Below are 13,430 nucleotides of genomic sequence, written 5' to 3'. Positions count from 1 at the left end.
TTATAATATATCAAGATTATTGTTACAGTCCATTGCTAAAAAGTGTACTAGTATCTAAATCGACATATTATTTAGATAGACAATAAAGCTGCTAGAATCATGTTATAATATATCAAGATTATTGTTACAGTCCATTGTTAAAAATTGTACTAGTATCTAAATCGACAAATTATTTAGATAGACAATAAAGCTGCTAGAATCATGTTATAATATATCAAGATTATTGTTACAGTCCATTGTTAAAAATTGTACTAGTATCTAAATCGACATATTATTTAGATAGACCTATATATATGCTAATTTGTTATTAGCTTACAGCGTGTTTCAAATCGAAATTTTGTTTGAAGTCAAAGTTTTCAATTAATGTTATTGTGATCAATATGCTGTTAATCAGGCCTGGTTAGAGTGCTCGACTCACAATCTGTGGGTCGCGAGTTCGAATCTCGGTCACCGGAAATGCTCACCCTTTTAGCCGTGGGGGCGTTATAATGTGACGGTCAGTTCTACTATTCGTTGGTAAAAGAGTTGGTGATGGGTGGTGTTGACTAACTTACCTTCCCTCTGCTAAATTAGTGACGACTAGCGCAGATAGCCCTCCAAAACAAATCACAGTGTTAACCTTCAATGTCTTACAAAGTCCCTTTTCAAAAAGTTACATTTAATTTCCTTAGAATAACGAATTTGGCAGAGAGTTGTTTTATTTCATGCAATATCTTTTTATCCAAAAATCTATCATGAAAAACTTTTTTTTTTCAAAATCATTTGGAACAAATTAAATTGCATGCTAAGGGGTGTTACAAAATAAATCACACTTTTTCCCCCGCAGTAATGATGAACTTGGTAGAAGCGTGAATATCATCACTAGTGAGAAAACGTCAATTCATCGAACTCTTGGGAGTTTGACTCTTCGAATTTAATTTTTTGCGAAAACTTTTGAATCATGGTGCTCACTAGAACTCGGGTTCGTTTCACATGTGCTGCCTACGGGATGGCTCAGAAACTAGTCGCAGACATGCTCCGAGAATTCAAGTCTTTCAATCGACACATCGCAATGCTAGATTTGAAAAATCCGATTAATGCCTCAAAAGTTTCAAAATTGTTGAATTTGAAAGAGTGGTCCGTGAAAAAGTGGCGGAATGTGGATTGGAAACTCTCCAGATTTAAATCCCGCCGAAAATGTAGGAGCTTTCGTTCAACAATGCACAGAAGAAACTTAGTCTGAATGTGAAAGACACAAACGTGAAACTTTGATTCATGTTCTCATTGGTGTGCTCACAGAGACAGCCACAAAAACATGTTTGTTGCATTGCTGAAATCTTTTGCAAATCGATTAAAACTCGTGCATGAGAACAATGGTGGCCCAATCAAGCGATATTGATACTTGGAATTACTTTTTTGATTGAATTAAAATCTTATTTTACGGTTTTTGTGTTCTCGGGGAAAAAGTGTGATTTATTTTGCAACACTCCTTAGGTAAACTACGAGAACCAGAGGTGGTTGTGTAAGTGTTAGCAATATTAGTTCGATGTTAAGGTAATTGAAAATCAATAATCATCGAAAAAACTTTTTGAATGGTTGCATAAGATTGGAACAAATCTCGTGAAAAGGTTATGTAGCGGAAAAAATCCAATTGTATAGATCTCGGTTAATGTAATTTAAAGATCGAAATCACATCGAATAACGATTTTATTTCTAAAACAAAAAAAATATTTGAACGAGTTAGACTAAGTTCAGTGAAGTGGAGGATTTTTACTTCGTAATCAGCTTTTATATTTCCTACAAATATCTGGGTTTAAGTGTCGTTATGTTTGTTTGTAGTTAAGCGCAAAGCTACACAATGGGTTATCTGGGCTGTGCCCACCACAAGTATCGAAATTCGGTTTTTAGCGTTATAACCTCACAGACTTACCGCTGTGCCATTGGGGAGCGTGTTATTATGATATAAATAAATACATTTGATGGACTAGCAACAGTTTTGATTAGACTATGACGAAACCCTTAAAACCCAGTTGAGGAGGTTTTGGTAAGTGTAGAAGTCGAACAAGAAAAATCACACAAAAATAGTTTAGGATATGTCCTAAAAAAATGAGTAGTTTTCTTTTATTCTTGTGATAATTAGAAAAGTATCATATATTATTTCAATCTTAGCACAGAATGTTTCACGTACATGCAGTTATGGATTTTCACGTATTTGAAACTTGCCTTGTACAGTACTGATCTTATTTCGTGTACTAGATACAGACACTGATCAAGGCCTTTGTCTCATAATAGGTAGTTTTAAACGTTCTTCGTGACGATGTTGGTAGACATTTATTTATGGTCCTTGAATCTGCTTTTTCTGGTAACATCACCATATCTAAGCTTAGAAATGGCTGGAATATAAACTCTCTCTACTTTTACTTGGAACGGCGAATGACATGGTAGAGCCTGTGCTCCGAGAGGAATAATGTTATAGTTTTGTTGTATATAATGACATACTCTCTCAGTCTAAAACAGAGATATCTCAACAGTAGAAATATACTTCACACTTCTATTCTTCTCAGATATAGAAGCGTTGTACGATATGTTGTGCACGCGTATTTTGACTTGTTCTTGTTTAATAGATAAAGATATGTTTTACTTGGTTTACCATTATGGTTAGTCTCTTTTCTCTAAGTCCCCCCCCCCTCCAGTGGCATAGCGGTATGTTTGCTGACTTACAAGGCTAGAAACCAGGTTTCGATACCCGTGGTGGGAAGAGAACAGATATCCCATTGTGTAGCTTCGTGCTAAAAACAAACAAACAAACAAACTTTTCTCTAAGTTAATCAAGCCAGTTCTTCTAGTTTTATACACTTAGTAATTTTTCTGTAAGGTTATGAGTGAAATGTGAACACAAAAGAGTTGGGCAATAAGGTTACATTTTGGTGTGCAATCCCATAATTTGTTTTTGTGGAGTGTTTCTGATATTTAAGTGTACTTTTCTGCGTTTTTTTACTTTTGTGTTACATAACTTCTTTACTTCGATAAAACTTGGAAGCAGTATTTTCCAGATAAAAAGCTTATGTACAATGGGAATAATTTGACAATAAAGGTAAACCATGATTTGAGAGAGTAGCAAGGCTTAGACAAAGTATTTTCCTGGACATAAGCCTTTTGCCATGTTAACTACTTTCATATAGCAGAAAACCCAAGAAAGAGAACTATAGCCTAGAATATCTAGAACTATTGACCAGGTTCTGCTTATGAGCATCACCATTAGTTTACAGAAATCATGGATGATTGAGGGTAAATATTTTGTCAGTCAGATGCTCTCTTTAGAACACTCAAACTGTTGCCAATCGGGGCAGCTCAAACTCAACCTTGGTCATTGTCACTCGTGATCTGTGAAAGAGACTGGAGGTGCTGTTGGTAGATGAAGTCTGCCGGTTGAAGATGTTTCAGTGCCAAGATAGTGAGTGGACATAGATCAGTGAAAATGGTGACTTGGGACAGATGAGAGTTCATCCAAAGTGGGAAACGTGCTGCTATGATCAGGAGATAAGTTGAGTACTAGGTGATAATACCATGGGTTGTGCCAACATAGGGCTCACCTATCATGTGGATGCTGGCTGCCTCATAGACGGTAGAAGATGGTTCCTTTACTGATGTTACCAGTGGCTTTCTGGCTGTATATTGTCCTATTGATTCCCTAACGTCTGCTTTTCATAGCTAAAACCATATGGCATTTGTTTTCAAGTAGTCTCATTCCCTATGAATTCCATAAAGACCTTCCATGATTCCAATTTGGTTGTCTTACTAGCGAAAAGAATGTTGATATTATGCCAGTAGAGCTGTACAAGATTCGATATAGGGCTTCTCTTGCAAACTTGCCAACTTCCTCATTTATTTTTACCTCTGTATGGCATGGCACACATATATTCAGGTTATGACATGCAATTTCTTTGTTCAGGGGATCAACAATTCTGAGCTTCAAGTAGCAGTGCCTGCGAGTCAGTCACAAATATTATATTATGACACTTTCTATTTCTAGTCCATTACTTTTAGCAATCAAGAGATGATCTTGCTTTATGGACATTAGTTCTATCTTTGTGTTGCTTGTAGGAAGTGTGTGAGAAGGTTAATGCTTAACAAGATCTCCCACTATCTTTGTTGTAGGAACTATTTTTGGATATGATGACAGAAGGATATCTACCATGGTTTTTAATAGGTGCTGACAGACGTTTCATGCTTCAACTATCAAATATCTACATTTGCTGTCTAGATTAATTTTCACAGGTCCCATTGGCAACAGATATTTATTCCACAATCGGTGGGTAAATGAAATATGGTGGTGGCAAATTCTCTCAGTTGTAGCTGTATAACACCTGTCCACTTATTACTGTCTCCTGAGGCAATATTTTGATCATTCCCTGCTGATGAAGTTGAACTGTCTGTCAAAGGTCAACTCCAAGTACTTCAGTGTTTCTTCCAGAGATAGCAGTAACTGCAAAGGATGACGATGATGATTAGCCTTCATCAGTATCTCTGTTGCTGAATGTGCATAACATGCATCTTGCTTTTGATTTCAGTTTTACTAGAGTCTCTCCTTTACACCAGAATTTTGACAGCAAAGGTTAACACACAACATCTATATACTAGTAGACTAGAACCATAGTGTAGAGTTGAAAAAGACTGGAAAAAGTTGAGATGAACTATAATGATGGTGATTCAGTCCGATTGCCAGCTTGTATGCCTCATGACGCATCTTCTAGTAGTTAGTTCAGCTATACATATGTTACATCAAACTATTCTGAACATTTTGTTAACAAGAATGGGCAACGGAACTTAAATGTGGGTATCTTCCAGGTCTAAACTTATTAGTAAGATGCCTTAAACAGCTTCGAAGACTTCCCATAAACCAGCTTGTTGATCCAGGTTTCTCGTTCGCTATGATAACCACCAAATGATGAGTGTACCAGTAATTAAATCTGATAAGCAAACCTTCTCGCTACAGCTTTCTCTGGGATCTTGCCAATGATGTTTTGGAGGATAGTCATTCAATGGCCTTTAAGATAAAAATTGTTTTTCATGAGCTTGAGTAAGGATTTGATAAAGGCATCAGTTTATATTCTTGGGATGCTACCCGTTGACCAGTTACGTTGATACTCTGACATTAAGTTCATCAGGTTGGCTTCTGTAAGTTCGTTAAAGGTGAATATTCTTACACTATCTCGGCCAAACTAAAGATGACTTCCAAATCTGCATGTAGTTGGATAAGGACTGTGGTTCTTGATCCTCTTGTATACCCCTATGGTTACATTTGTAAATATATAAACTATAAGAATTGAGGGAACACTGTCATTCTGAATAACTGAAATCACCATCCTTCTGGTTCCTGTTCCAGCCATACGTTTGTGGAAATGTCAGAATAAAGTGCTTATGAGAATGGCTATGCTGCACAATTTATTAGAATACATGTCTCGTGCTTTGGAAGCATTAGGTATTTTTTGTCAATTTATTGTTTGTGTGCAACATTTTCCATGCACATGATAGGAGCAGTAAATAAATAACAGTTCTATTATTTTAAATAAACTAATACACACCGTTAGTGAAGAAAACAGCTAATCCATTCCCTCTCTATGTTCACCCAAAGGGCATTGGGTTATTACTATTTACGCCATTGTAGCACACACCACCAGCAAAGTGTGACCAACTGATTAGTTTTGTGATATTAACAGTGGGTAAAGTATTGAAAAATGTCTTCCGAACAGAAATCATAGTTTTTCAATGTCATTAGTTTTTAAACATTTATTTTAGTTTCTATTTCGTTAAATTGTTGTTTTTTTTGTGGCTGTTTTCTTTTCGATTTTCATTAATAAAAAGATACTGGTAGAAGTACGTATGTTTAGTTAATGTGTAGTGGTTGTAGAAATGACGTAGTGCATTCTGGCACTATTGTTACTGTCGACTCAACCCCATGGGATGTTTTACGAACATAAAAGTATTTTTCACCACATGTGTCCTCATATCTATTTCAGACTTACCTGCTGAATAACTTATAAGAAAAATTTAGTGACATGAGTGTTATAAATCCTTTATAAATATAGGTTCACTGTAAACCAAAAAACACCATACGTATAATATACAGTCCACCACTATAAAAAGGCCACTTCGAAGATGACCTGCACTTGTACAAGGTTACTGATGAAGAATGAAATGTCCCGAAACCGGTAAAACACAGTGATAAGTGATCAATCGAATGATAGACTGGACATCATATTTCATTTTAGAATGTTTAAGTTTACAATTTTTATTTTTAATGCAAAATTTACAATCTTTTATGCACAATATATACTAGTGTTATTGTTTTATCTGCAATTATTATGTATTACGTTTCGTGGGAGAAAGACTTAGAATAACATTTTAGATATTCTAAACTATAAAGATGCAATCGTAGTGTATTGATTTTTTCCTTTTTAAAAACAACAACAAATATATATATATACATATATATGTAAAAACAAATTCTCAAAACCAAATTATTTAGATCTTCTGATCAAAAAGCTAATTATATATATATCAGAAGTAAAATAACTTACATTTTCATATATATCAAAGAATATAATTCGGCATAGCAAATTGATTAGAATTACTTAATATTATAGAAATATACACTAACGAATTAAAACCAATAGTCACTGGATTGCACTGAATCACCATTTGGATACTCTTTTTTTTTAACGATATTTTCTGCTGTAATCCCAGCAATATCTCACTAGGTTCGCAGATTAGGCCTAAATCAACAGTTCAAAATAACTTTAAAAGAGCAGGTATACATACAACACCTTAAAATATTAATATAGATATTGTAACTAATAGGATTTAATGAATCTAACTATAAAGAAAAATGCTATATGTTAAGACTTATAGAACACTGTCACTGATATTTAACTACGCATAACTTATCATTACACGAAACATTAACATAATGATATGTAGTTCAATTAAACTAGAAATGGATAAATTTCTCATTAATTCCATTATGATAGAAGTCATTCATGGTATACTTTGTTTTGTTTATTAAGTACAAAGTTACATAATGGGCTATATTTACTGTGTGCCTACCTCTCGGTTCTCAGAACCAAATTTTTAACATTATAAATCTTTAGTATCAGCCACGAGTTATTGATAGTTCAGCATTAACAAGGAGAAAAAAATGATGCCTCTGAAAATTGTTAAGATTAATTACTTTCATTAACACTTTTAAAGATAAGAACTAGTACAACATTCAGGTGTACAATATTTATTCTGATATGAGATTCTTTACAGCACTGCTCTGACAGCCAATACACTTTTGAGGCTTTTAAGCCAGGTACAGTAAGGTCAAAAGGTAGTTGTCTTGTTTGTTTGTTGTTTGTCGCAAAGCTACACAACGGGCTACCTGTGCTGTGCCCACCACGGGTATCGAAACCTGGTTTTTAGCGTTATAAGCCTGTAGCCTTACTGCTTAGCTATTGGAGTCCAGAAGATAGTTGTAATAAACATAACTAAACAAATTAATTAAGTTGATTTTTAACACACTGAACGCTAATAGATTGAATCTTGTATATACAAGGATTATATATCAATCATACGCTTTGGGCTACAGATACAGCATATGTTTCTTACTTTAACTCTTTAAGATAACGCTAAAATTATTCTCCTTATGATGTTGCTCTGATGTTTATGCGGGAACTATTCCCACTCGACGTGCTTAATTACGATATTGCTTAGAAGCGCTATTAATAATCACGATCAAATTCATTGTTACTTTGAATTAAAACGATTGAAATTACTGTTCTTAAACAAGACTTTTATTGGATTAACAGCACCAACTTCACTAAACTGATTTCGACAAATATTATAAAAGGAGGGTAAAACAGTTATTATCTAGTTGAAATATGTTATGATATACGACAAATGATGTAAATCATTATTTTTCACCAAGAAGCTTGAAGTATAAGGATAATTTGGTTAATATGATATAATATATATCAAAAAAGACAATTCAGCGTAGCAAACTGTATAGCTTTGAAGGCTTTACCAATATTTTGTTCTTGCTAAATATTTTTACGCCATTAGTTAGATATAGTAGAAATAATTAATTGTCTAAAGTTACGTTACTGGCAGTTATACTTAACATACTTACTTACATTTTTATTAGCTACTTTCAAAAGTTGTGAACCAACTTACCTGCAGGAAATAGACAGTACGTAGATCACTTACTACAAGCAGTAATGTACAAGTGATTGCAATGGAGATTCTGCGCGGTGGAAGTTTAACTACAGGTTTTACGGATCACGTTGAGATACACGTAACGATTAATGCGCTGCGCACTGTGTGACAAATATAGTAAGATTATCACAAGGCAGCTCATTCTCTATCTGTTTAATTTTACTCTGATTTATTTAACTTTCTGTTTTTATACCTGACGCTTTATTGGCATTTATGTATATATTATATTTGTAAATTAGAGTAGCTTTTAGAAAAACATATTTGTACTCTGTATTAATTTTACAGTGGCGCGCACACACACACGCATACATATTTTTTGTTAACCTTCTTACCAGATGCCATTAAGCATGATAAAAGTCGTTACTGCGAATATACGGAGAGTAGGTAATTGAAAATTGTTTGTTTTGGATATTCATGCAAAGATACACAAGGGCTATCTGCGCTAGCGTACCTAATTTTGAACTAATAGACTAGAGTGAAAACAGCTAGTAAACAGTTCTTTGGCTACTGTAGTCGATCAGTAATCGCTCTAATGACGCACCTACTCGTGGTTCCAAAATGCGGCATGCGATTTTTTTGCGGCAACAGAAAGCGCTTCAGAGACCCTCTGATCCCCAGTCTGGTTAGCTAACCATTAAGCTATTCTTTTGATTTTTCTTTATTGTTACCATTTTGATTTTTCGATGTTACTTTTAGCTTTTTAGCCAAAGCTACACAATGGGCTATCTGAGCTTTATACACAGCGGAGGAATCGAACCCCGGATTTTAGTGTTGTAAGCCCGAAAACTTACCGTTGATCAAGTTTTTAGATAATTCATAGAAATATATTACTAAGTTTTTGGTATATATATATATATATAACGTTACAGATAGCCCTTTTTATAGCTTTGTACGTAACTACAAAACAATCAATCAATCATATAGCCTCACTTTTCAAAGCGTAATCTGCTGAAACCCAATAAAAGATCCCCCCTTCACCTGATAATACTTACTTTCCAAAACAGAATTTTCCAGTTTTCACCTCTTCATCTTTTCCAGGTTCATTTGTTTCCCTGGTAGAACTTTCGAAGGAGGAGTCACAGAGATCGATGTCTGTTTTCTTGTTGAACGATATTCTTTGTGTGACCCACTAAATATATTAAACAAATGAATTACAATCTTTCTGTGTATATTACAAAGCTGGCCCTGGGAAAGTACAAAATATGCCACCGCACAAATCCCCGTAAAAAACTGAATATTCAATTTAATCAGTACTATTCTTTACCAACGAATTATGGGATTGACTGTCACATTATAATGACCCAACGGCTGGATTGGTGAGAATGTTCGGCGTAGTATTTCAATCCTTCGACCCGCAGATTGGGAATCAGTGACCCTAACTGTCAAGTTATGCCAGGCCAGACATACGCTCTGGCATTTAAAAAAAAAAAACCCAACACAAGCTCATATTTCATTAATAGTAATAAACCAGTTCGATATCACATACATTACTTGGCACAGTCTTCAACATTTTAATCGAAGTTATCTCAGTTTTCTTTCTGTTGTTGTCTTCATATCGAGAGGTCTTCAAACAAGTATCTAAAACAATGTAGGCCTACATCTTTTGAATCTTGTTAATAATTAAACTTAGAGTAAAGCGATTTTTTATACTTTTTCTCTGTTGGATATACAAGACTGTTTAGTGTAAGATTATTATTTAGTTCATTTAGGGATCTAATATTTAATGATTATTTAGTTTTCATAATTATTCTAAAGGCGATAGTTAAAACAAATTGCGTTGCGTAACTCGGTAAGAGTCGCGCGTTGTGTGTGTTATTCAATTGTTGAAAATTGACGTCATATTACTCGAACCTTCTGTATTTCCTCGTTGTCTTAAGTGAGTATTGCTACATCATAGCGTCTCGCAGTTTGTAGGAAGTTCTAGACCTCAGTTGGGCAATATATGTATATAGGCGACCAAGTGAGCGCAAGTTAAGTTAGAAAAAGTTAAGCTAATGAAAGTGAAGTCAGACTGTGTGATTGTTAGTTTAGCCGTAAGGAGAAATAATTTGTCTTGTTAAAGGGTGCTCTAAAGTAACTGAACCAGCCTGTGTGGACTTTTGACAAGAAAAGAGAATTACTTAGAATTTTAGATACAACTGTGATATTCTATAGTGTAAAGAAGTTTTGTACATACGTTTGACTTGTTTTGAAAACATTATTTTAAAACAAGTAGATTGTGTGCTGTCCGTTTATATATTTTAATTTATCGCCAACAAGTCACAGACACCTATTGTAAAAGAATCCCAAACTAATATACAAAACCTGACATTCTCACAATTTCTTATTTTTCTGAATAGAGGTATTAACTTTGCTATCTTTTTATGTTGATTTGAAAATACCCCGAAATAACTTGCGGTTAATAAAGATATATGTCTGTATATATCTTTTTATATATAAACGATACTGTATTTACATATAAGTGGCAAATGTTTACTGAAATCTTTACTTTCTTCAGCTCACTTTGAAGTAAACTTTGTTTCTATTTATGGGTCTATGTTTCTATTTATATTTACATATAAGTGACAAATGTTTACTGAAATCTTTACTTTCTTCAGTTCACTTTGAAGTAAATTTTGTTTCTATTTATGGGTCTCGCAAAATCTCGGTTTTATCTTACACATTAATTTTTATATATAAAGTAATTTTAATTACTAGGAATCCAAACGATTGATGTGAAATTTTATTTTGAAGTAAATTCAAATAGAAGTTTCACAAATAAAGAATATTTATTAAAAAACACGTAAAGGCGAGTAGAATTGTGATTTTAATATTATAGCAGTTAAAACTAGTTACGTTTTGCTGAACTTGAAATGTTGTCATATTAGTATCAAAATATGAAAATTTAATAAATATTAGTCTTATCATTTATACACAACACTAAACTTACCACTTGATATTTATTTAATCAATTATAAAAGAATCGTACAAGAGATTACATGGTTGTAGGACGTACAAGGGACGTTAGAGGTATATAACGCCAAAACTATGATGTAAAGTGAAAAACGAATAAAAATTAATGCTCCATTAGAAAAATAAATTATAGGAATTGCATTGAAAATCATATTTTAAATATAAAAAAGCCTAAGTATTTCTAAAGATATTGTAAACTACTACACATTAGATTTACCTGCCAATGTTAAATATCTATAAAATAGGCAATTAAATAATGTGACAAATACATGTAATACTTACAAGTGGAAATTTGAAGGCTTACTGCGAATGTAATAATACTTGGTAATCAGAAACATTAAATGCTGCGAGAAAGAAAAAAAAAATTCCGGACTTAAAGTGCATTATACCATTTAAATCTCAACTCTGAGTCATATCATACTTTGTTTTTCTTTCAAAGTAGCTAACATTAAAAACGTGATCATACACTTGTACCTGAAATTTTCATGTAATAAACTGATAAATTTAGTAGCTTTAAATGTTTACATACCCGAATCCTTTGAAGAAATTTGTGAAATATGTTGAATGGATTTCTGATTTCTTCTTGTGTCACTTCCTGAGGCATCTCAGAAGGGAGATTGGATTCATTTGAGCCCACGCTGCTTTGCAGAGACTCTGTAGGTGAACGTGATCTTTGAAATTTTTGGATTTGAGATTTTGATTCACTCTTCAGAACATGATTTAACATCGATTCGGGCCTATGACAAGGACACGGGCAAAGTGGTCGAGGCTCAAATAGTTTAGTTGTTGGCCCTCTACGTATTCTAATGGTAGGGTGGTGAGGACAACTGTCTCGAATTTCTGAACCCATGTGCCAATGATCTTATTCAGGATCACCAAAACGACCCCTTGGACCTTTGGTAAAAATAGTTCATTAAAAAGGTAAAGATATTGTATACAAATGAGCAAGAAAATCGAATTTAATGAAATTATTTAAACAAGTCAGATTAAATATTATACTCAAATATAAACTCGTAAAATAATATTTATTACGTAATGCATTATAATTATTTTATCTCAGAATATATTTAATATCCACAGAAATATAGATCGTCCGAAGAGGGTAAGAAGTTATACAACAAAACAAAGCTTTCCAGTTTTTACTTCTTGTACTCATTTCTCATAAACAAGTAAAACGTTTATATCAAAGAAACCGTTACAATGGAGTCCCCCGGTAGTTCAGCGCAGTAATTGTACGGACTTACAACGCTAAAATCCGAGGTTCTACTCCTTTTGGTAAACATAGCACAAATAGCTCATTATGTAGCTTCGCATTAAAACAAATAAACGTTACAGTGAGTTTAACATGTGCGTTTCTTATCTAACGCATGAATTAATTTAGGGAAATTGTTAATGTTGCTTAACTAAGTTTTATTTCTAGTCTCTAGTTGTCAGTGGTGTACGAATTTCAATATGAACAAATGTAATTACATATCTATGCTTATAAACTTACAACTTCTTAAGTTATTGAGAAAAACAAGAAGAGATATGTAAACGTTTATAATTCCTACTTCGTGGATAGATGTTTAACAATAGAAATATCCTTATTAATTATGTCAGTACTATTAACACATGTGTAGCTATACTTGTACAATTAAAGCTAACATTATTTTGGAAGATGGTGTACTTGCATAGTGATTGTTGATGATGATGTTTATGAAAAAAGTGTTTATTTAAGTAAATATATATCATTATGTTTGTATCAGAGATAATAATGAAACTTGTAGTTGTTTTGATAATATTAATTAGATTAAAGTAGCACAGTTACACGTTGCTAATTCCTACAAATGCTACTCTTTATGGTCTCTATAGCATATAACACAATACGTATTTTGTGTCTTGTTGAAATACACAATAATAATACTCAGATTAAAGCAATTTTTTTTACATTCAGTCTCACAATTTTCTGAACAGAGATAGTATTTGTACTAGGTTTTGTGTTGATTTAAAATTCACTCAGATAGTTCGTGATTAATAAATTGTGATCTGTAACATGTTAAAGACGTATATATTTATCTATGTGAAGTTTTTTTGTTAAAATGTATATTTATTTATCTATGTGAACGTAAATGTTAAAGATGTATATATATTTATCTATGTGAACGTAAATGTTAATATATGTTTATATATATATATATATATGAACGTAACTGTATTGACCAAAACGTGATACATGTTTACTGAAATCTTTACTTTCTTCAGTT

The 13,430-nt window shown here is 33.2% G+C and overlaps 1 protein-coding gene across 1 annotated transcript in view; it reads right to left on the bottom strand.

Annotated features, from left to right (window-relative positions):
- LOC106471538 (cyclic nucleotide-gated cation channel alpha-3-like) overlaps positions 1-12,077 on the bottom strand; it is a 21,059-nt gene extending 8,982 nt beyond the window's left edge. The window contains exons 1-2 of the mRNA XM_013932140.2: positions 11,717-12,077; positions 9,228-9,364 (exon numbers count right to left, since the gene is read on the bottom strand). Of these exons, the coding sequence (XP_013787594.1) occupies positions 9,228-9,364; positions 11,717-12,037 (458 nt within the window). The 5' untranslated portion in view covers positions 12,038-12,077. The remainder of the gene's footprint in view (positions 1-9,227; positions 9,365-11,716) is intronic.
- Between the last annotated feature and the right edge of the window lie 1,353 nt (positions 12,078-13,430).

This window comes from Limulus polyphemus, unplaced genomic scaffold (assembly GCF_000517525.1).
Source record: "Limulus polyphemus unplaced genomic scaffold, Limulus_polyphemus-2.1.2 Scaffold113, whole genome shotgun sequence".
NCBI lineage: Eukaryota > Metazoa > Arthropoda > Merostomata > Xiphosura > Limulidae > Limulus > Limulus polyphemus.
This window is presented reverse-complemented; position numbering and strand designations above follow the sequence as displayed.